Source organism: Lissotriton helveticus, chromosome 1_1 (assembly GCF_964261635.1).
Source record: "Lissotriton helveticus chromosome 1_1, aLisHel1.1, whole genome shotgun sequence".
NCBI classification, from domain to species: domain Eukaryota; kingdom Metazoa; phylum Chordata; class Amphibia; order Caudata; family Salamandridae; genus Lissotriton; species Lissotriton helveticus.
Genome location: NC_136057.1, coordinates 1,618,968,229 through 1,618,993,272, shown reverse-complemented (window position 1 = coordinate 1,618,993,272; position 25,044 = coordinate 1,618,968,229). Strand labels below are relative to the sequence as shown.

At 44.4% G+C, this 25,044-nt stretch overlaps 1 protein-coding gene across 2 annotated transcripts in view; it reads right to left on the bottom strand.

Moving 5' to 3' along the window:
* Nucleotides 1–20,879: 20,879 nt before the first annotated feature.
* The window catches only part of COPZ1 (coat protein complex I subunit zeta 1), a 201,305-nt gene continuing 197,140 nt past the window's right edge, over nucleotides 20,880–25,044 (bottom strand). For both annotated transcript variants that reach the window (XM_078688361.1, XM_078688353.1), the window contains one exon: nucleotides 20,880–22,513. In XM_078688361.1, the coding sequence (XP_078544487.1) occupies nucleotides 22,466–22,513 (48 nt within the window). In that variant the 3' untranslated portion in view covers nucleotides 20,880–22,465. The remainder of the gene's footprint in view (nucleotides 22,514–25,044) is intronic.

Sequence of the window (25,044 nt, the reverse complement as noted above, 5' to 3'; positions counted from 1 at the left end):
GCCATGCATTTCGAGAATGTCCTGGGTGCAGACTTCAGTCCGAAGGGCAGCACCGTGTACTGATAGTGATTGGTGCCGACTTGAAAACGCAGAAACTTCCTGTGTTTGCATGCAATGGGCACGTGGAAGTATGCGTCCTGTAGATCTATGGCACACATCCAATCTCCTCGTTGCAGCTGAGGGTAGATTTGATGCAACGACAGCATGCGAAACTTTTCTCTGCGATTCCACTTGTTTGCCTGTCGCAAATCCAGAATGGGCCTGAACTCGTTTTTGTCCTTCTTGCGGACAAGAAAGAACCGAGAGTAAAGACCTCTTCCTCTTTGAGACAGAGGTACGTCTTCTATCGCCCTTTTTCTTAGCAGAATGTCTGCCTCCGCCTGAAGCTCGCGCAGTTGATACTGCGAGCTGACGGGAGGAATCGATGGAGGAGGGCTGGTGAAACGCAGACTGTATCCATTGCAAACAATATTCAGCACCCACTTGTCCTGAGTAATTTATCTCCACTCTGCCAGAAAAAATTGAACGCTTCCCCCCACCGGAGCGGGTAACGGACGAGGGGGAAGTAACAGCTCAGGGTCGAGGCCCGGCCGGGCCCTTGGAAGCGGTAGAGGACTGCTGTCTACCTCTACACCCCTGGCGTTTCTGGAAGGGCCGTCTGTACTGCTGCTGCTGTTGCTGCTGCTGCTGATGTTGTCCGGCAGACTGCCCTCTTCCACGACCCTGCGACCCGAACCGCCGTTGGAACTGGCGGTAGGGTTTCTTCTCCTTGGGCTTCTCCAAGCCCACCGCCAGCAGGGTCTCCGCCTCGGCCTTCATCCTGGCCATCTCGTCATCCGCGTGTTTTCCGAAGAGGGTATCTCCGGAAAACGGGAGATTCGCCACACGTTGTTGTGCTTCTGGCTTAAGAGACGTCAACCGGAGCCAAGCATGGCGCCTCTGGTTAATCCCGTGGCAGTATCCGTGCGCAGACAGCAAGGAAATATCCGCCGCGGCGCTAATGGCCTGGTTAGAGACCAGCATCCCCTCCTGGACGATCTCCATGAAGTCCTCTTTGCGGTCTCGAGGAACGAGGTCCGCAAACTGCTCCATTGAGTCCCACAGTGCACGGTCGTATCGTCCCAACAAAGCTGAGTCACTGGCAGCCTTCATTGACGAGGAGGATGTACCACACGCTTTTCGCCCAGCAGAGTCGATCCAGCGGCTCTCCTTGTCCGGGGGCACCGTGGACGCAGGGGAGGTGGCATGAAGCTTCCGGGCCGCCGTCACAATGACCGAATCCGGCGCCGGGTCCTTTCTCAAGAAGGCTGGGTCCAAGTCCGGAGCTCTGTATTTCTTGAGGAGCCTGGAAGGCGCAGACTTCACAACCGCCGGCGTCAGGAAAAGTTGTTCAGCCGGCTCGAGGAGCCCCGGCACCAGAGGCAGTAGGGGGCGAGACAGGTGTTTCTTGTGTAACGTCTCAAAGATGACAGAAGTCGAAGGCGTAGGCGCTTCAACTTTGATCCCCAACTTCGCCGCTCCGCGCAGGAGAACCTCTTGGAATGTGCCGATATCGTCGATCGGGGACACCCTAGTCTCCGGCGAATCAGACAGCGTGGGCGAGTAAGAACGGGTCCCAGATGAGCGTGACCTGGACCGACGCCTCCTATGGCGATGCCTGGATCTCGATGAAGATCCGCGGCCACTCCTGGACTTGTCCCGTCTCCCCGAGCGAGACCTCGATCTCTTGGGCCTGGGACGGTCCGCCGGCCTCCCCGGTTCCGGAGTCCGAGGCTTCGGCTTCGACTTAGGAGTCTTCTTCGGCGGCGTCGGAAACTTGGGCATCGACACCGCCCGCGGTGGAACCGGGGGCGGGGGAGTCACTGGAAGCGGGGCCTGCGGAGCCGGTCGAGCAGGCAATGCAGGGGGGGTCGGAGCCTTCGGAGGCGGACCCCTTGGCAAAGGAGGCAGTGAAGGAGGCGCTGAAGGCTTCTTCGGGGTATATACCTCGGAATACGCCGTTCCCGGCGAGCCATCATCCTGTCCGGAATGTGGGGAGCCCCCCACAGTCCTGGGCCTGTCTTTTCGACCTCCTGACGCCGAAGATCGGTGCCCAGACGGCGAGCCTGGGTCCCTAGACGTCGAACGGCCCTTCGGCGTCGACCGCCTCTCACTCCTCGACGTCGAGCGGTGTCAACGTCTCGACGTCGACCCCGACCAGATGGACGAGCCACGGAATCTCGACGACGGGCGATGGTGCCTCGACGGCGACCTCGACCTCTTTGGACGTCTCGACGTCGACCTGGATCGTCTCGACGTCGACTTCTTGGAACGTTTCGACGTCGACCTCTTGGAACGATTCAACGTCGATCTCTTTGAATGTCTCGACGTCGACGTCTTCCGCGCCGGAGACTTCTTCCATCTCGACGGCGGCCTCGACGACGAGGATCCCCTCAACGACGATGTCCTCGACGGCGAACGGCGGTGTCGCCTCGACGGCGAGCGCAGACGCCGGGTCCTCCGATGTCGACCACTCGACGCCGACGGCGAGGAGATCGACACCGGCTTCGACGGCGGCCGGAACACGTCCCTCGACGTCGACGGGCGACGTTTTCTCAACCCAGAGCCCTGGGGAGACCGGGAACTGGCCGTGGACCTTCCCCTCGACGTCGTGGTCAGCGCAACTGACCCAGACGGAGATCTTGGGCGCGGGCTGGACTTCCTGCCCCTGGGGAGCCCCCCAGAGGCCTCAGCATGGGCAGAAGGAGCCCCTCCTGACCCACCTCGTGCCTTCAATCTTCTTTCTTCAAGTCCCTGAAGTCTGATTTTACGCCTGTCCTTCAGGGTCCTTCCAGAGAAGCCTCTACAGATCACACACTCCTCAGGGATGTGGGAAGAGGGAAGGCAGAGGATACAGACCTCATGGGGGTCTGACTTGGCCTTCTTCCTGGAGCACTCCGGGCATTTGTCAAATAATGCTGGCATTATGGACAATAAAAGAGTGCAGGAACCCAAGAAGAAAGTCACTAAAGTACTTTGAAAGCACCAAAAATCGAATTTAGTGTAAAAACACCAACAAAACCCTTGAAAAGGGAGAGCTCAATGCTCCAGGGTCCTGCTTGCAGGAGCCGGAAAAAAAAACTGAAACTAAGTTGGATCTGCTATGCATTCTGGGATACTGGGAGAAGGTTCTGGAAGGTTCCTTAAAGGCACAGTATCCTATTTAAGCCACATAATGGCAGCCTATGGGGCTTGTCTGTCCAGGTTCTTCTCTCTATCATTCCTGAGGGATTTTGCTGTTAAGCAAGGGAAATCTGTACAGGCTTTGCTGTTTTGTGGATTTTGTGGTGGAATTTCTAGTTGAAGTACTGGACAGTGTAGCCTTTTTTGGCTGCATTATCTGTCTTTAAATTCTCTCTTAAGTGTCTATGCATTTCTGCATTTTTTGACACTGTAAGAGATTATTTTTGATTGCTCCGGGGTCCACGCATATGGGCGGGACTATTCACTAGATTATGACTATACACAGAGATCCCCTACTACAGAACCAAGGATATCCATGTGTTTCTGTGTCCAATGTCTCAGTGAAAAATCCGGTCTGATTAGACCGTAGAAAGGTTTTACTTTTTCTGCGTAATCCGAAATGTATGTTCTGCCAAAATTTAGGAATCCCAATATGAATTGGAAGTTTTTCAGATTTTTTTGAGGTTAGAGCAGTGCACATTTGTTTAAAATGTTAGCTGCTATGGTTTTCCCTTCACTTGATAACTAGGGGTAGGCGGAATTTTCGAAATTGACTTTCGCAAATTATCGCGAAATTGCTCAAAATCTCAGTGAGCACGCGGAACTTTCGCGAAGACGCAGAGATTGCATTTCCTGCCCTTTCGCGATGTGTTTTTGCGTGCTCGCGGGGAAATATATCTCCAACTTGCCCATGCGGTGGCTAATGGGCGCGGATATCTTGCTCGTGATGCTTATTTCCTGTTCCGGGTCGAATGACGTGTTCGCGATCGCAAACTCTCGCGGGATAGCGCGACCGGCTACCAACAATCCAACATCTCGTGGCGCACTCGAACGGATAGGAAAACTCATCGGCGAACGCAGGGACCCGGTAAGTCGCGACCGCGTGAACGCATTTTTAAAGCGCGAAAAATAAAAATACTTCCGTTTTGCGGCAGATTGCGAACGTTTTTACATTTTCGCACTCTCCGCGAAATGTCAAAATATCACAAATTCGATAACTCACACCCAAAAAATAGAACATTGAGGTGGGATATTTTCATTTTTTTTAAAGTTTAATTTGTAGCCCTTAGAGGTGTACCCCAAAAGTATGTTGCTCACCCTGGTCAAATGATCCAATAAATCATCACCAGTAAGATAAATATCATCTACATAGGACAAAGCCTCCTCATAAACATTTTGAAGCAACTCTGCTACCCTAGCTGAGAACAACCCGGGGCTATTCTTATACCTTGAGGCAGTCAACAGAATTGACTCTGTAAGCCAAGGGCTGAGAATGCTGTCACATCTGCTTTCAGGCACTATATTTAGGCAGAAAAGTCCATTTGAGAAATCTAGTGTTATTTTGTATTTTTTACGCACGTTATTCACTAATGCGGCACTGTGTGCATTCTGTACTGCAAATGTGTCTGTGCATGTGTTCAGATGTCTGTAGTCTAAAACTAGACGATAGGAATTGTCAGACTTCATTACGGGAAACAAAGGATTATTCATAGAAGAGGTCCAATTCTCTAGTACACCTTGGTATTCAAGTTGATCTAAGATTTCCCTGACTTGTTTTTTCGCTTGTTGTTTTATTGTGCACTGTCTCTGTTTTCACTGGGATTACATGATGAGGCGACTCAGTATCCCACCTTGCATGGTTGCTATATAATGCTGGAGCTAGTGCTACCGCCCACTCCTGCGTGTATGAATGTTTTAGAGCTACTGGAACAAGGTCGGAAAAAGCTGGTAAAATTACTGTTTCTCCCTTTGGGCACTCCATAACAATCTTAAGTGGCCAATCTTTTTCAATCAAAAGTATATCATAGCCATAAGTCAGGTTCTCCCAAAAGGGACCTTTAATTTTTCTGGGTTTATCCTCCTCGATTAGGAGTGTTATTTTGTATAATGGGTGTGGGACACGTACCCTAGTATCAGGTGTCTCCACTGTGATATGTTCCTTCAACGCCGCTGTCACCAGAAATTCCATCAGGTTCTGGTGAGCTATTGTTATTTCTGCTGCGCTTTCTAGCCTAGTCAGAGCCCATTCAGAAGTTGAGTCCTTAGTATCCTTGTCATTTTTACTTTAAGGCCAGCTACATTCTTCTTTTTTAAATTAAAATTTGATTTTTGTTTCTTTTTTTATATTATAGTCTGAAGTACGATGTGTATCTATGAACTTTGTTCGTTCTTCTTGTATGTATTCTGACTGTCCTTCCCTCTTGGAGTGTTTTGATGAACCCTGAAAGAAAAGAGAGGAACGTGTATCAGGATCCTGATACCTATCAGGTTTTTTAATGTTATTACGATTCCTAAGGTTATACCTCCTTAGGTAGGGCTCCTGCTGCGGAGACCAAACTCTTGATTGTTATCTATTCTTTCTATTCTTTTTATATTATCCCATTTCTACTTGGAAGAATCAGCTGCTTGCTTGGTGTTATCCTTATCAGGTCCACCCATGAGTTGATGTTTTGTTGCTCTAGCTCCCAAATTAGCTTTACCTAATTCGTCATATGTATCTTCGATATTTTTAGGTAATTCATGCTCCTGTTGTATAGGGGTGAAACCCCCTCAGGTGTTGGCATATCGCCACTGCTGCTGCCTTCCCTTTTATGTTAGCCAGCATAATAGTCGATACCTGGGCAAAATGTAATCCCTAAGTTCAGAGCAGGTTCTGCTCCATACTCATGTTGATCGGTCTCAATCATCTGGTATTACTGCTATTGAAGGGATACCAGGAGTTTTGGAGTAGATGCCAGCAAAAACTGTACCCCAAGACGTACAATCCTTTATTAGAGGAGCTATTCCCATTGGGAAGCAGATTGTTAACATTCTGTGTTTTTCTTGGGGGCTTGTGTCTGGAAACACTGCCTCTAACTGTGTGATTTTCTGAGCTATCCAGAATAGCATTTGCTCACGTTTAGTGGGCATTCTACCCGTAACTGTGTTTAGTTTTTGTGATGTTATTTTAGATGCAGTTCCTTGTATTGGTCCTACTGGTGTAACCCATGTACGTTGAAGTGTGAGTGTTCTCACAACAAACTGTGTAACATTTCTGTAAAGCTTTATTAGTTATTTGTGTGGTGGACGTAAGTCTGCTAATGGAATTGTGTCAATGTCCAGATGCAGTGTGCAAGCAGCTAGGACTGGCCAAATGGCTCGGTCTCTGCAAGCGGACTGAGTTTCACTTTATCTGTTGTGTGTGGGAGGGCGCCTTTAAACAAGTGTATTTGCTCCTGGTAGGTGAACGGAACTTTAATGTCCTCGTATGGACAATATTCCTCTGGTATTTCATCTACAGTGTATGAATGGAATGTATTTGCGAGTGCCTCTGCTGGTGGGATTTGGATCCAGGACTGGAATACCTCTGTCCTGTATTATTCATGTGCCTTAATCACAAAGGTAGCAGTCCCACCTACGGCTAAGACTCCGAATTCTGCTAGTTTTAAAGTAAGTGCATTTCTGACATTTTCTGAAATGTTATAGCAACTTTCTGTTTCCCTTCTGCTGCTGCATTCACAAGTAGTGCTGTCGCAGCGCCCTCTTCGACAGACATTATTGAAAGAGTTTCAAAGAAACTGAGATAAGGTTTTATGCACAATAGGGAACTATTTATCCCTCAAACTTGAATAAACCTACAGCCATTACATAGGATAGGCCTACTCAGCTGTGGCAGATTTTTCCCTTCCCACTCCGGACGTCTGAGTAAATGTGAGTAGGGGTCTCTGAGAAAGCACGACTGAACTACTCAGATTTGGCCGTTAAATAAGAACCAAACCAACATTGGGCGTCATGTCGTGTAGTTCCTATAAATCTACATATGATCTGTGCGTTTAGACAACAAACTGGGATTGGTGTCCAGACTGATTCCAGACACCCCCACTGGGTATGTTTGTCTGTATACCAACCAGCGCACAGTGTCACTGTAAACTCCTCTTACCAAGGAGATAATAGTTCATGGCAATTATCAAACATGACAACCCTGTGCCATCAGGGATCGTGGAAACAGTACAGTGTTAGTCGCTCATTCATGCTAACTTTGTCTCAGGAGATGCACAGAACAAACAGTGGGGATGTTTTTCAATAAGCATTTATTGACTGGCGTCATTCTAGTGTAAAATAGGTGTGCTGAAACAACCATAAGACAGAAACAGATATAAATTATTATAAGCACAAACAGAGTAAATGGATGGTAGATATCTACCATAGTGCTAAAACAATGAATATGTGCAAGCATATACATACATGGCGGTAATAATACATACTCCAACAATGTAACCCTAACTAGATGCATCTAAGTGTACCTAGCATGTATGTAGGTGTAGAGCCAAGAATCCCCCTAAGATGAAGCCAACCCCATTACCTGGTATGAGAGAATGAAGGACGCCGTCTTGGTCTCGAGATGGACACCCCGTGAGGGATGTCAGATCACTGCATGCTGGAGTGTCTGCGTGCAGGAACCTCAGTGTCTCGCGTCAGTATGAAAGTCTTTCTCCTCCGCCTGCCCCAGCAAAGATATGATGTACATATACCCAAAAAGTACCCTTCAGGGGTTCTACCTTGCTGTGTCATGTCGGCTGAGTATGACGGAGGGGATGACTCTTATACATAGTTATTATGCAGAAGATGAAAATCCTGCTGTGATTCTGAGAATCCTCATGCATAATTAATGAGGCTAGTTTTCTGGGAAAACTACACAATATTTTATCCAGCACGGTCAATACCAAAAACCGGTAGGTAGTACAATGGCAGGGAAAATGTTGAAAGGTTAGGTGACTACCCAGGCCTATATTGGGATACGTTACAAAACAGAACACCAGGAGAAGCCTTTTCCAAGCCACAGGACCAAGATAAGAAAAGGCTCTGCCTCAAGTCCTGGCCCAGTGGAATTCTGGCCAGATATCCATAGGCTGTCATTCCTAAGGGGGGCATAGGTACAGATCTTCCTCAAATAAACTGTTCCACTGACATGTAAAGCTTTATGAACCAGGACCAAGGTTTTAAAAGGAATCCTTTTTTTAATCGGCAGTCAGTGCAGCGCTTTCAGATGCAGGTCATAGGAGTTTGTGGAGAAAAGTTTAGAAGAATTGGCACTGCCACATTCTACACCTCTTGAAGTATATGGAGAAGATATTCTGGAAGACCCATGTAAAGTGTGTTGCCATAATCAAGTCTGGAGGTTATTGATGCTTGACTCACCTTTTTCTTTGCTTCAACAGATAGGAGAGGTACACATTTTTTAAAGGATTGTAACATAAAAAAGGATCCAGCCAGTGAATAAATTGATGTTTGGAAGGTGAGGGCAGAGTCCAATTAAATTCCTACATTCTTTACCGTACTCGGTTGAGGGCAGGGGAAAAAGTCCTTAGGCCAGGTCATCTTCCAAAAGTCTGGCAGAATGGGTCAAAAAGCTAAATCTCAGTTTTGTTGGTATTACATTTTAGTTTGTTGGTGGACAGACATGTGAACACATCGGAGAGGCAGGTTTTAATAGCTTCAACATCTAGTTCTTCACCTTTTTTACATATGAAAAGCAGCTGGGTGTTGTGAGCATAAGATATTATCTTCACCCTCAAAGTCTCAGCTAACCCTACCAGGGGTGTAAGATAAACATTAAAGTCGGGCTAAGTGACGAATCTTGGGGGACTCCACCTGCTAACTCACAGATTGGAGAAGTAATTAGAGTTATATTGGAGGTGTCCACACTTCTTGCTACTGGTCAGTCAGAAAGGAAGTCAGCCATTTCAGGGCTAGGCCTCCAATCCCAATAGACTGTGGACGAGTCAGCAGGTTCTCATGGGGAACGGTGTCAAGGGCCGCCGATAGAACCAACAGAATCAAGGCAACCTTACCCCCTTTATCTAGCGTGTCCCTAATATATTAAATCACCTCAAGCAGTGCCGTTTCCGTGCTGCAGCCAGGTGTAAATCCCAACTGGCTCGGGTGCAGAAGATCCTTATTTTCCAGGTATACTGTGATTTGGGATTTACGAATTTTATTAAAACTTTAGAAAAGGCAGGAAGAAGGGAAATAGGCCTATAATTTGCTTGGGCTTTGAGATACACTGCAGGATTTTAGAGTAGAGGCAGAATTTTGGCATGCTTTCAATGGACCAGCATCATTCCGCAGACAATTATGTTTTCAGAACTCTGTTGGCAATTGGATTTTTAGCATATGCTGATTTAGGAAGTATGCTGGGAAGGCATTGGTAGGATAGAGAACCCTATTTAAGATGCTTTATGGCTGCTAATGATTCTTCCATAGAAATTGTTGGGAAATTGCAAAGAGAAGGCTTCTTAGAAGCTGGCTTGCTAGCAAGTACCACTTTAAGGGGAATATCTGGGGCCTGGGAGTAGGCAAGCAGGCTAGCTTGGATAGTGGTAATTTTGCTGTGAAAATATGAAGCCAGCAGGCCACACCATTCAGCTGTGGGTTGTTGGTCCCTACCAACAGCATCTGGACTCATAAAATATCTACATTTTGAAAATGTCTTTAGATTTATTGCTTGACTTTTCGACCCTACTCTTAAAGATGCTTTTTTTAGCTAAACAAACCAGTGAGTGATAATCTTTTAATGCAAGGTTGTAAGTGTGTTTATCATTAAGGTTGTAGCTTTTTCACCATTTCCTTTGAGGCGTTTGCAATGTTATTTTACAGTCTTGATATTGTAATTGCACCAGGGGGCGACTGTTTGGTTCTGAGAGAACTGAGTGTGGATGATGGAGCTAAGTCATTAATAACAGTATGAATCCATTCATCCATGCATTTCACTTTCAAATCAGGATCACCAGAAAAAGAAGGGGGATCGGATTCCAGAAAGGGGCTAAGGTCTAATGAGACCATTTTGAGAAAAGCTCTTGACATGATGCAGATTTTCTTTCAGAATGAAGCCGATTAAAATCGGATTTGGGCCATCTGAACTGAATTAAATAGTGATCCGTCAAGAATAATGGTAAGGGTCAAGGTGATTCTGTATTTATACTAGAACAGACTTGATCAATAATGTGACCAGCCTAGTGAGTAGGTTTAAACACCTGTTGGACAAGATCAAGGAAAGCCAATGCCTGTGAGTGGCTACCTCAGAATCCAATGGTTTCTCCATAAGAAAGTTAAAATAACCTAGTGCTAAACAGAATTGAATATTGGAGAGAACAAGGGGCCAAAGTACTGCTCAGCTATCTCAAAAAATACCAACATGCCCTGGAGGTCTATAAATCAGTACCCCAGAAATAGATTGCTGGGGGGACAAAGTACAGCGAAAGCCTAAACTTGTGGTGCCTTCATAGGGACAGATACACAAGAATACTCACTTTTATATATTATGGCCACCCCCCACCTCTGCCACTTGGAGAATCTTGCCTGAGACTTTTATATTCTACAGGGATAGTAGTAGATAAAAACGGATTTGAGAATTCTGTAACCCATGTTTTTGTAATGAATAAAATGACTGGCTTTTCTTTGTCTAGGAACTCAAAGATGTACATTCCATGCTTTTAAGAGAGCGGACATTCCGTAGAGCAGCCGAGAATTCCAGCATTATCGGATTACTTGTATGGATGTTAGTAGTCGACTTATTCTGCTCTGTGGGATTAGCGGTCCAATGACCGTGTGAACAGGATTTTTTTTTTTAAAGATCAGTAAGAAGTGGGGCACACAGATCACTTAGCAGCTAAGCTGCACATAACTAGACTATCATAGGTCTACCTTCTGGCTTAAAACTGGCAGAGTGGCTGGAGCTGGGCTCTTTCTGGACGATGATGAGCGCAGACGGGCTTGCCTTTGGCGGGTAAATGGTACTTCCGCTGCTCGTCCCTGCAGAGCCTTTCCCTAAATACATGTGGCCAGAATCTAGAGCGCGTACTACCCGAGATGACGCCACTGGATGTCCCAAGAGTCAAAATGGCAAAACATGTTCAGACTTCCACAGGGAGGATAGTTTAGCTGCTTGCACCTCCCTTGCAAGCCCAAAACCACACTTTGAATGTGCAAATAGCAAGGTGTGCCAAAGTTTAAGAACAGAACTTGAAACATCATAAAAAACTAACAGCAATAGTGCATAAAAGCAAGGAGACCTTACTGCACCCAAGCAGAACCTCTCCTTAAATACATGTGGGCAGAGGCTAGAGCACGCACTGCCCAGGATCACGTCGATCGATGTCCCAAAAACTGGGAAAAAATTATCCAATTTCCCCAGAGGATATTTTAGCTGCTCCCACCTCCCTTGCAAGCACAAAAAACACAATTTCAATTCCTCCTCTTCTCGTGCAAATAGAAAAGCGTGCCAAAGTTTAAGAGCAGAAGTTAAAACATCATGAAAACTAACAACAATTGTGCATAAAAGCAAGGGGACCGTACTGCGTCCGGGCAGTGCATCTCCTTAAATACATGTGGCCAGAGACTGGAGTGCACACTGCCCAAGATAGCACCTCTCGATGTCCCGAATGAGTAAAAATAGAGAAAAATTATCAGATTTCCCCCAAGTATATTTTAGCTGCGCCTGCCTCCTCGGCAAGGCAAAAAAAAAAACACAATTTCAATTCCGCTTTCAAATGTGAAAATTACAAAGTGTGCCAACGTTTAAGAGCAGAAGCTAAAACATCATAAAAACGAACAGAAATTGTGTATAAAACAAGGTGACTTTGTCTACCAATGGTAGATAGTGCACCAACTTCACCATAGAGGTAGCCCTCATCCTCTTACGCCCTATGCAATTCTACTTTGTGGAAGGTGGCAGCCCTGCTGATGACCGCATGGTAAACAGTAGAATCATTAGGAGGTGATGGCTTTGTGGGATAAAGGTTTGGGTCCATATTTACAAGTGATTCAATGGTATAATCATCCCAGGCACCTGGGTCAAATTGTGCCTCGTAGTAATCAAGGGATTACAAGGGGCCACATTGAACAGGGTACAAAGGCAAAACTGCATCCACACAAAGCAAGCAAAATATCATACATAAAATTATTTGTTGGGTAGAAAAACTATCTTCAGAAAAGAAGAAAACCCTGTACCATAAGGTGATGAAACCCACGTAGGGCCAAAAAGCAAATACGTCCCAGTTAATGGGAGCTAAAAGCCATTATCGACAGCTTGAAGGTATAATACTACCTGCAGAAGGCAGAAAACCATTCCACTTTCTAGTGGCACCCGGTGAGGTTAACTAGAAAAGAAAAGCTATAGAACTCCACACTGGAACGGCTCATATGTGAAAGAATTCAAAGACGAAAATCCCCCATACTATCCTAGTATGTGGGGAGCTATGGAGAAAGACAGCATAGAAAATCACATTTCAAGATTCTGTTGCACCCCAGACTGTCCCTGCGATGCAGAATGAGCTTGTGTGCCGAACAGATGAATGCCATCGAAGGACCATGTCTACTAAGGTGGCCTGAACAGACTCCCCAAAAAATCTGAGTTGCGGTGCAAGGCATGACGGTGGAGTGACACTATAAAAGCCATGGCTCAACCTACCTACCGAGTCTGTGGTATCCGTACTACATAGTACCACCAACTTAGCTTCCTGTTGTCTATCCTGGAGTATCTGTGTTAGGTCATTCCCGGTCTCATCCAGAAGCGAGAGTAGCAGGCCACCGAATCCCACAACACATGGGACAATTGGCCCAGAACGCAAGCAGTATTAACTGACTGTAAATATGAGCTCTAGAGAGTATTGTTAAAGTTCTTTTAGCTTTAGCGTAACATGTTTCAATGCATTTAACAATCCATCTGGCAATACCATATTTAGAGATAGGATTGAGTTTGTGAGGTGGAGCAAATGCAACAACCAGTTGTTTTGTTTTGCGAAGGTCTTCTGTCCTATATATGTAGTTCAGTAAATTTCTTTTACCGTCAAGTGTGTGAAGAGCACGTTCAGCTACAGAATCAAGTTGAGGGAAGAAAACTGGTAACTCAACCGATTAGGTTATATGAAAAGCAGAAACTACTTTTTGAAGGAATTTAGGGTTGGTGCGGAGAACTATCCTGTCTTTGTGTAGCTGAAAGAAGGGTTCTTCTAATATTAATGCCTGTAGCTCACTAACTCTCCTTAATGATGTGAACGAAGAAAACAACCTTCCATGAGAGAAATTGCAAAGGGCACTTGTTTTCAAAAGGTGGCCCCATGAGCCTTGTGAGAACAATGTTGAGATTCCATACTGGGGCAGGAGGAATCCTTGGTGGTATTACTCTTTTTAATCCTTCCATTAAAGCTTTGATTACATGAACTCTAAACAGTGACAGATGTTTGTTCTGTAGGTACGCAGCTACCGCTGCAAGGTGCAAACGAATAGATGTGTAAGCTAGTCCAGTTTGCTGTAAGGGGTAACAGATAATGTTTTGTTTAGAAGCATCTAAAGGATTGATTTTGGTGTTATTACAGTATACAACAAATCTTTTCCATTTTGCTGCATAGCAATGTCTGGTGGTAGGTCTTCTTGCTTCCTTTAAAATATTCATACAGTCTGGTGGTAAATTTAAATACCCAACTCTATGATTTCAGGAGCCAGATTGCTGAATTCAGTTCTTTGGGATATGGATGCCTGATTTCTTCATGGTTCTGTGTGAGGAGACTGGAGGTGAAGTGCAGCTTTTGATGTGGAACTATTGACAGCTCCAACAGGGTGGTGTACCATGGTTGATGGGCCCATGTGGGAGCTACTAGAATTAGTGTGAGGAATGTTTGCTTGAGTTTCCGAACCACAAACAGAATGAATGGGAGAGGCGAAAAAGCGTAGGAAAATATCCCTGACCAGATCATCCATTGGGCATTGCCCTTTGAGAGCGGGTGTGGGAACCTGGAGCCGAAGCTGGGGCATTTTTGGCTGTGGCGAACAGGTCCATCTGTGGAAAACCTCATTGTTGAAAGTAGGGAAGGAGAACTTGAGGATGAAGTTGCCACCCGTGAACTTTCGGTCTCCTTCTGCTGAGAAGGTCAGCAATTTGATCGTTTACTCCTGGGAGATGTTCTGCCAGAAGATAAATCTTGCGATAGATTGCCCAATTCCAAATGGCTTGAGCGAGTGTGGACAGTTGGAGAGTGTGGATCCCGCCCTGTTTCTGCACATAATACTTCGCTGTCATGTTGTCTGTTCGGACTAGGACAGTTTTGGCTATGAGGTGAGTTTGAAAAGCTTTGAGTGCTAGAAAAACTGCTGAAAGCTCTAGATAGTTGATGTGGAGACTTTTGTGCTCGTTGCTACACAGGCACTGTAATGTGTAATATTTGAGATAAGCTCCCCAATCTGTTAGAGATACGTCTGCTTTGGGCATGATCTGTGGAATAGAGACGATGAAAGGCCGGCCTTTTGATAAGTTTTGTGGTTTCCACTATTGCAGAGAGTTTTGGGTACGGCTGGCCGTCTACCAACACTAGATCGGTTAATTAACCTGTGATTGATTCCACTGACGTGCTAGGCACACTTGTAGGGTATGCATGTGAAGTCTTACATGGGGTACAATTGCGATGCAAGAAGCCATCATTCCAAACAGTAGCATGAACACTGGCTGGTAAAGCTTGGTTGAGTTGAAACTGTAGAATCAGATTACATATTCTGGCTACATTGGGAGAGGCTAGAGCTTTGACTGTGTCTAGACTGGCTCCGAGGTAAGACTGCATCTGTGAGGGATGCAGGTGAGATTTTTGAGCATTGACTGTGAACCCCAGTTGATAAAGTAGATCTATTGTGATCTGTGTGTGCTGTAGACAGATCTGGTGAGTGCTGGCTTTGATAAGCCAGTCGTCTAACCTGAACCTGATGTCTTCTGAGATGAGCGGTGACTACTGCCAGACATTTGGTAAAAACTCTGGGCGCTGTAGTCACTCTGAAGGAAAGCACTTGAACTGATAATGCTTGCCTGCTATCACAAATCCGAGGTATTTGCAATGAGCCGGATGAATTGTAACATGAAAATGTGATTCTTTTAAATTTAGAGTACACATACAATCTGCTCTTTGTAAAAGTGGGGGTACCTGTTGAAGCGTCAACATGTGAAAGTGTTCTGACAGTATATAATGGTTTAACTCTCCGAGATCCAGAATAGGCCTTAGGGAACCATTCTTTTTGGGAATGAGAAAAAAACGGAGTAAACCCCTGAGCTTTGGTACTGTATTGGGACCGGCTTTGTAGCAACTGTAGGTGTTCTGGAGCCAATTTGTGAGATGGAGGTGGAATGTTTGGGGGATTGCTGGTAAGCTCCAGGCAATAACCATGTTGCATAATTCCAATCGCCCATCTGTCTGGTATAGACTGCCAAATGGGGAGAAATTGTTGAAGTCTTCCCCCAACAGGTGTGGAGAAGTCGGGGGGAGGGGGGAAGCATGGGCAAGTCACAGTTTATTAGGGGAAGGGGAGTTACATGGTGTGTTGCTCTTACCCCAAACCTTGAAGTTGTTGCCTCTATAACCTCCTTGAAAAAATCCTCAGGAGGGAGAGGACTGGCTGTTACCTTTATAAGTTGAGGTATTCTGGTCTGGGGATGGAGTTTTAGACCCTCCTCTGTAAAAGGAGCGATGAAAGGAGCCTCTGTTGGATGGAGACTGGATTGCTCCCATGGACTTGGGCACTTCAGTGTCCTTTTTCATCTTCTCTAACGCTTGATCAGCATTTGGACCAAAAAGGTGTTCTTTATCAAAAGGTGTATTAAAGATGGATTGTTGAACTTCTGGCTAAAATCCAAAAATCTTTAACCAAGCCTGTCTCCTGAGCAAGATTCTGATATTAACCTCTCGAGCCACGGTGTCTTCAGCCTCCACAGCACAACGTATAAAGGAATTAGAAATGAGTTTACCTTCATTAACTAAGTCCTGTGCCTTAGCTTTATGCTCGCCTGAGAGATATTGAAGCAATTGCGCAATGTCATCCTAGTGTGCCCTGTCGTACCTGGCTAAAAGACCCTGCGTATTTGCAATGCGCCACTGATTTGCACCTTGAGCATCAATTAACTGAGACTCCTAATCTGGTGGAGGAGCATCTCATGATGTCTGGAAATTCACCCGCTTACAAGCATTAGACTTTACTAGAGAATCTAATGCCAACTGGCCCTTGATAAATATGGGGTCTATAAGGGAGGCCTTATATTTTTGACAACCATAGGAGTCTAGATGCATGCTCTCACTAGGACCATAAAAATCTCATCAGTGTGCCTCATCATGCCTTTAAGCATGGGAAGTGTTTGTGATGACCTGTGTGTGGATCTTAAAGTTTCGAACATAAAATCTTCCTCTAGTGATTCTTTGTGTAGTGCCACCCCATGATATTGTTCAGTCCTAGCAATGAGTTCTTGATGGGATGAATTGTCATCTTAAAGGAGATGGCTTGACTGGATAGAGAGGTCTGGATAGTTATCTGCTGGGGAATCAATTGTATAATCTGTCCATGGAACTATTGGGAGCTGTATCCCCCGTCATCAGCATCGTCATAGTCATCATCATGGTGAGACAGTGGAGAATCCTGTGGTTTAATTTGCAAGGGATTCGCAGGTGGAGAAGGAAGCGGTGGAGATGGTAGTTAAAAGGACTTGTAGCAACAGATTTCCTCTTTAAAGGAATCTGGTAAGAAAGATCCTCATCAGGAAGCTTGTGCTTGTGTGGCCGCTTGGTGTGAGTATGGCCAGTTTCAGGATTAATATATAGCTTCTTTTGCTTGGGAGCTTGCATTATAATGTCTAGATTCTGATCCAAAGGGTTATCTTTCTGTTTTGGTGCTGAACTTTTCGGTGCCGGCATAAGCTGGCCTTTCAGCGCGGAAGATTTTGGTTCCGAACTGGACTTATGTTTGGAACAGGAGGGCTTTGGTTCCAAGGAGGACTTTTGACGACTTGGCACCTAGCTGAAAGGCTTGATTGACTGTTTCTGGGCAGGAGGCGGGGCGTCGGGGTAGTTGGTGGGGGCAGGGGTTCTTTGGTACTCACTTCATTAGGTCTTTATTTCGTCAGTTTGCGTCAGTTCTACAGCGTCGAGATCTAGCTCGAGCTCAGAGTCTTGCTCAAAGAAGGCTTCCTCCTCTTCTGCCACGGATGCCTCAATGTCTTCTTGGCCGGTAATCTTGACCGAAGATGTCCTGAGTATCATCGATGCTTTGACACTGCATCTCTCAACGTCGAGCCCAACGAAAGAGTTTTCTTTGATCGAAACAATCTGCAAGCGTCACAGTCTTCTTTGTCCTCAGGAGACAAGCACAAGAAGCACACTTCTTGTGAGTCGGTGCACAGATACTTCGCGTGGCACAGAGGACAGAATTTAAACAGAGTCCGATCCATCGACGGAGAGCTAAATCTGCACGTTTAGGCCCGAAGACCGTCCACAAAGCTTTCTGATCGAAAAGTCTATTCCATTGCAGAAACAATGCATGGAGAAGTGGGAAACATATATGAAACAATACCATCAAGGTAGAGAGGATTGCGCGTTGAGGGGAACCCGAAGAACAGTTTCGAACGGGAGAGCGGCAAAACACGTCCAAACTCGAAGGCGGAAAAAAAACAATCTAACAATGGAGTTGATGACCATGTGCTCTATCACCAAAAGAAGTCACCTACCTCGTGACTAGGAAAGACTGTTTCGAAGGAAAACAACTCGCAAACATCCGGACCCAACACTAGATGGCAAGAGTATGCAGGCACGCATACGAGGGTAGGCGTTACAGAACAGTGTACCCAGCACCAACCCCTGTTACAGTGCGGACGGACATGCGTTAGCCTATGGAGCGATCTTAAATGTACCAATAGGTCGCAACAAGTGGAGTCATTATTTGAGATTATGCCACCATGCACTTTTCACAAGGGGAACCGCTCTACTTTTAATAAAGGGTTCTTTATTTGTTTTTCACTGTTCACATTTCAGCCTTTTTGGTCCTGATGAAGTGCCAGGGATTGTTTTGACCATCGAAGGGCGCGAAACATGTTAACCTGAGAGTTACTGGGGGACATTATTACCAAGCCAGTAACACATAACCTATGGGTTTTTTAAGTCTGTCAGGGGAACCAACATGTTAAAAAAAAGCCTTAGGGTATCCCTTAGCCAATTTTAGTCATTCATTCACTCACTCACCCTCTCTTTCACTGAAAGTCTCACACCCTCATTCATCATACAGAGTAATTAAAAGATCTCCGCCAAATTGACCCTTCGTGGGACTGTAGGGCATTGCAGCGCCGGCCCGACAAGGAGCAACACCCAACGATGAAGCATGATATCCCTCGGATGTGTGAGGGCAACAAAAGACAAAATCTGTGATTGTCTCAAACTATGAGGTCCGTACCTAGACCCCTCTGTCCTCTCCTATTCCTTTCCTCTGTGGACAGTAATGGTGTCCCTACAGGAACAGGAACTTTTTGGTTCTATACTACTACGTGGAGCATGGGTACTAGACCTCAACTAGCTCCTTGTCTCCCCTCCTTTTTGATTGACAGGAGTATGCAAAGCCCACCCATGCGCTATAGACTGGTCCACAGGGGCCCCCTGTGGGCTTAGTCCAAGCCCCCAATAGGTCATATAATGCATCAATGTAGGGAGGCACAGGCTCTACTTCGGTTTGCCCCTGATTAAGTACATCCATCAATGGGGCAGTGTGTCTTTCCACAAAAGAGAGCAGCTATTCTAGAACCACAGATGCCCTTCTCAGCACCTCAGATAATGAGGAGGTCACCTCTGCAGCAAGGCAAGGAAGGGGGGGGGGGCAGAACAGAGGCTGGTGATAACTCAAGTCCACTAGCCTCACCCACATTCAGCTAGTGGTAGTGCTATAATCTTCATATATTTTCTATTTAGGTACCCACCTTCAGCATTATATATGTTCATTTATTTCACAAAAAGGCACAAAAGCCTAGGTCATTAAAATCTGTTTCAGTGTAATGTGATAATTCAACGTATTTGAATATATAGTTCATAGGCTTGATCTAGCATAGCTGGATATTTTGATTTTTAGTTATTGTTTCACAATAGTCAACAAGGTTCCACAGAATTTGATATCTTGATTTCTCTGTTACTGTTTTTAAACAGTAAGTTCAAGTTTCACAGAACATAAGTAGGTGAAAAGCTAAAGTAGCATTTATGCTGATTTAAAAAGAAAAACAACCAAACATTCAACACTGTCCAAGCTGTCTAAGCTGCATTGAAGCATTACTAGAGAAGGGAACTTCGATCTAGGTATTGTAGACTGATGGTCGCACAGACGAGAGCTTTCGCTGTAATAACATTTTCTTACTGAAGTTCACAGAGAGGCACCTCTATACCTACGACAGACATTTTCGAGACCAATACAGCCACTGTGGCATAAAGACAGAAACTACAGTCTCCATACTACGCACCATTTCTTTGTTCTAAAAAAAGTAAAAGGCATGCTGGTGTGCGCAAGGCCATCTAGGGCACTCACAGAAAAAGATCCGTTTACGTAGCGGAGAAGAAGGGAACACTAATGTAGAATATATATATATATATATATGTATTTGAATACAAAAGAGGCGGCACAGCCAGGGTACTTATTCAGCCTTATTTTATTCCTGCTTCACCCCCCTTTTTTTTTTTTTTTTTTTTTTTTTTACTTATTCAGCCTTATTTTATTCCTGCTTCACCCCACCAACGCGTTTCAGCCACAACTGGCCTTGCTCACGGTCGGTTAGTCCTTCCACAGTGTCGTTTTTTGTACTATCCCATTTTGCCAATTAGGAGGCATTCTGGGAATTGTAGTCACTACGTTTCCAAATAATAAAAACAAAAGAAAGACCGTGTGTGTTTTCAGTATTTGGTGACTAGTCATTCACTGTTACATGTAATTACATGTTTTTTAATGTCAGAATATTGGGTATAGTACCCTATTTTTCATGATTTTCATTGTGGGCGTTTATTCCAGATGAATGTGGAGGTCTTCCCCAAAGTTCATTCCTCTGGGGTGCTTTGTTCGGAGTCTAATTATCATCCGGGACTCCATCTGACGGAGTTTACGGAATAAGGCTGAATAAGTACCCTGGCTGTGCCGCCTCTTTTGTATTCAAATTCGTTCTGGGTCACGATCCGACCCCTGGGCAGAGCACACGCTGTGGAGCGCTCTCGCACGGCTGTGGATCACTTTGTATGCTGATATATATATATATATATATATATATATATATATAATTAGTCTATGCATATATTTTTTTTAAGGAGTTTTATATAGCGCAAACTTGACCCGAAGGTATCGTGAATCAGAACGATTTACCAGTTGCGTTACATAACATTTTCTGTTCTATTGACATAATTTTGCCACTATCTTGTTTGTTTTCACAGTAACCCCTATTTATATTATGTACATTAAAACAGGCTTTTGATTTTGATAAATCTTAAAAATATATTCCTAGTGTTCTTGAGTGTGTCTATTCATGATAAAAGAAAGAGAATTTGGGAGCACTAAATATTCCTGTGAGTGTCACAAGGCTTAACATTACCTTGATATGCACCTTGCTCTTGTGAACAGGTTTTCTAGAAACTCTCTCTCTGGCCATGTTCGGGAGAGAAATCCAGAACACGTATTGCCAGCAATAGTTTACAAGATACCATCATAACACTAAAACATTTCAGGCTAGGGCTCTTTTAAGTAATCATACCACAGGTTGCCCTGCCCTTTTGCAAGAAAACTATCCCTGAGGTCCCCAGACAAGATAAGTTGTCACAGTAGGGTCAAATGAAGGTGACAAAAGCAGTAAGTAGCAATACTTTTATACACGCATTTTTACTTGTTTTTATTCCATCAGAACTTCATCCCAGAATACATTCAGCACACAGTGTCAAATATTTATTTACTTGAATCTTTTACATACAAGTTAAAAAAATGGACAGCATGAACCTATCTTCTGTTCCAACAACAGGCTCAGCATAGTAGGCATGGAAATACAGAATAATTGCTGGAAATCTGGTCCTTTGGAAACGAGATTGAATACATGACTGAAGTTCCCCCTTTCCACATTTAAACCCGGTGGAGTGGAATAAATTGGTAGTCATGAATATAAACTCTTCTTTTTCTCCAACTTCGCAAACTCTTCCTTCGATACGTGCACACTTTCGTAAGTATAGATAAGACACATATAGGGTAACTTTATTTTAAATAAACAACTTTTACAACTACAATGGACTCTTGTTGGTCTGGGAGTGTTGCTGAGAAGATTCTGATTGATGCCATTTGTGCAGTGTTTCAAATCAAATGAAGCCCGCCTGATCCCACGATGCAACACTAATTGAGTCATACGGGTTTTCTGTGATGTGTCTAATACAGCTGCCACCAGACATTGCTAACTTCAAGTACTAAGATAAAAGATTTGAGCTATTCAGCTACACTTAATGAAATCAGGCACTCTCAGCAATATACGATTCTCTGTCCTTTTGTCAATACCTTCGATTATCCTATTTCCTGAACGCAAGAGCCTCTCTTCATGCAATTAATGCAGGCCAGACAGCCTTAAAGCTGAAAAGCTTTGCAGACCTTTGCTGAGCCTTAGGTACTAAAGATTACTGATTGAGAACAACCCAGTGAGGAGGTATTAAACCATTGCAAGATAAAGATACAATTCTCTGCTGAAGTGCCTGTTCCCTGATCTGGAAGTCACAGAAGTGGATTTGTGTTTTACACTAATCCCAGTGAGGCAAACTGTGGAAAGGTAAGGGTCTAAATTTCATAGCGACACTCTTACTTACTATGACTGAGTAAGAAAACAATTCCTTAGGGGGCAGGAGACTGAATATGGTACAGAAGGTACGAAGGGACTGGAGCTATCCGACATGTAATACCTCAAAGGCTCAGTTTTAAAAGGAACCCTATGACACAAGTGAGAAGAAACATTAAGAGCAGGAAATGTTACAAGCCAGCAAAGGATCAACTTGGTTAACCGCAGAGTTCAGTGCCTTAAGAGAACAAAAAAATTAACCATGGCAGAAAGCCCCATAAAGAGATTCCATAATTAAAGTTAGGCAGGCTCATCCCAGTTGATTGGTATCCATTATAACCCCAAACTGGGCCAGTCATTGTTTTGTAAACATACTAAGTTACATTTTTTTTGGGTGCGCAAAATAATTTGAATTTTACAATCCCAAAATGCCCTCTTGCATTAGGTCATTATTTGTGATGCAAAAGCATCACAAATTTCAGCAGCTTGGTACTTTACATACAGTACAATTGTATGTCCGGTATTGCATAAATAGAACTTTTAAGACAATACAGAATAAAAGAAATAATCAAAACAGTGACAGAGGAATGGAATGGTTCTTCGGCACGAGAAATAAATCTCCAGCATGGACACACAGGAACATTACCGGAGCAGGGACCACTTGATCTGCTCCTTTGCTGACTGCAGCACCTGTGGGGATAAACAATGACAGGACGTGACTTTCAGATACGAAGTATTTAAGCAAAGCTGAAGGCAGGAAATCTGACTTTGGCAACACCGCTAGGGTGACCAAGGTATTTATCCTTCTAGCACTAATTTGATCAATAAAGGTTCCTGAACGAGTGAGTTTGTATACTTTTGATGTTGAACAGACTAATTATAGGAACATCTTTTGTTCATTGTACATACCTATTCTCAAGTTAGAAGTTCTTCTTCCACAAGTTGCCACCTTATAAATTCTGACTACTGTTTAATACCATTAGTTCATGAAGGAATTACGCAAGTTAAAATTGCCATGTCTAGTTTACAATTTGAGCAGTTAGATGTATGCCATTCTAAAGGGTAGGCAAGTGCTGCCGTCATCTACTTAAGATTATATACACACACACACACACATATATATATATATTACCTACTGGCATTCGCTAATAGGTAGTTGTAGTTACAACCTAGTTTCCATAGGAAGAGTGTTTTGATAATAACTGATTTTGTTTGATTAATCCTTGTGAAATATTAAAAACTAGTATAACACTTACATCAGCGGTTGTCTTGAAATGTTTGTGGCAATTCATCAAGCGGAAAAAGGGGGGGAGGAGGGGGGTGGTCTCAAAATGAATTCCCCCCCCCCCCTTTCCATTTAAATTCCCATCGAGATTTTAGACACGACTAAAGCCTGACCCACTGAACGGAATTACACCAAATTTGTTTGAAACTTAACTGTTGGTCGAGAAAGCGACTGTTTTGTAAATTGGCATAAATGCGTTAAGTAGTTTGGGAAATATTAATGGAAACCAATTTGACAGTCCCTGTGCTGAAATCTGATTAGCTGCCAACATTTCAATCAGGAAGTGTTGGCAGCCATCTTGGGACTCTGTTTTAGTAGAGTCCCATAAAAAATATTTACAAAAATGAAGGAAAGGGGGCAGTGTAGGAATACCCTGACCCCCTAGGGAAGCATTATTTTATTTGTATTCATTGGGAACCATGCTGGATCCGTATCTCCCGCTGAACAAATAAATCATTTCTGGCTCCCATGCTCCACTAAGGTTTAGCCCCTTGGTGGGCTAGGTCCCAGGGGAAAGAGCAAATATCGGCAGGAGGGGTTCCCCGGTCCTCCAATAGCATATGGCTGACCCAGGGACCGCAACTCCCTGGGGCACTGGTTTTAATGTATGAATGGGGTAGTCATGTGACACCCCCGCATGCCCTGGGGACCACTTCCTCCCCAGGGAAAATCTTAAATGCGGGGTCCCTACACAGCCCTCCCACAGCTCTGGGGACCACCCCCTCCCAGGGGCACTTAAACTAATGCAGTGCACTGCGGGGCTTAAGTTAGAGCTAGCTGAGGTAACTATAACTGCTGAAATGCTATGGCTTTGTGCGAGTGAAATGTCAGCCTAACTATACAGTCCCTGTAACCTTTGGTTTTTCAGTGAATTTCAATGGTTTTTAAAATTCTATTTCCTAACTATAACTTGTGAGAAAGAGTGTGCGAGTGCATGAGTGCCTCGGTGGGTTTGTAAGTGACTCCATGAGAATGAGTCAGTCTGAGAGTGAGTGCATGAGTGTGATTGAGTGTGAGTGGGTGTCTGACTGGGCGTGTGAGTGTCTGACTGGGTATGTGAGTGGCTGTTAGTGTGAGTGGGTGTCTGAGTGGGTCTATGATTGTGTGTCTGTGAGTGGGTGTGTGAGAGTCTGAGTGGGTGAATCGGTGTCTATATGTGACTTAATCCAACAAGACTCAACAGTTTTGCACAAAATATCTATCCAAGTGGAGTACTTTCTACTTCTTGATTACTAAGTGCTATCTCTTTGGGTAAATGTCCAGTACGTATTCTACACTACAGCTGCGTAATGGAGCACGAGGAAATGTCACCAAAGACCTTGTGAGTGTTTTGACAATCGGATTGTTCCTGGTGTGTCTTTATCCAAAAATATGTGATAACAAATTCTCCTATGAAGACAACAAGACTACAAAGAGGTAAATAGTCACCTAACAAGGGTCTTTCTTCTTAACTATATTAAGCAAGTGCTTCTTAATTTGGTGGAGACATCCTCATATTCCTCAGCATCAAGAACGCCTCACCAAAATTGTCAGGAAACACACTGGGAGGGCCGCTTGTTAAGCTGTCCATCATCCTGGCAAAAGGCAGGAAGACATTGCATACTACTAAGGTAGGCGGGCGAAACTGCAAAGCTAACAAATCATTAGTACATCTTAATACTTGTAGCAATTTAAAGGGACAATCATGGACTCTACTCTTTCCAGGTAGGGACAAAAAAGGACCCACTCATCACAGTCGCTACTGATTGATTTCAATAGTCAACAATGCTTTCACCTCCATGAACATTTCAGATCATTTTTCAATATGGAATTGCAGAGAAAACACACTTTATTTGCCTTTGCCAGCCCAAGAGTTAGAATTATTATTCTTTTAAAAAGTGGAGCTTCTGCAGGGGCACCTGCTATGGTTATATTTGTAAGTGCTTCCCGCTGAGGT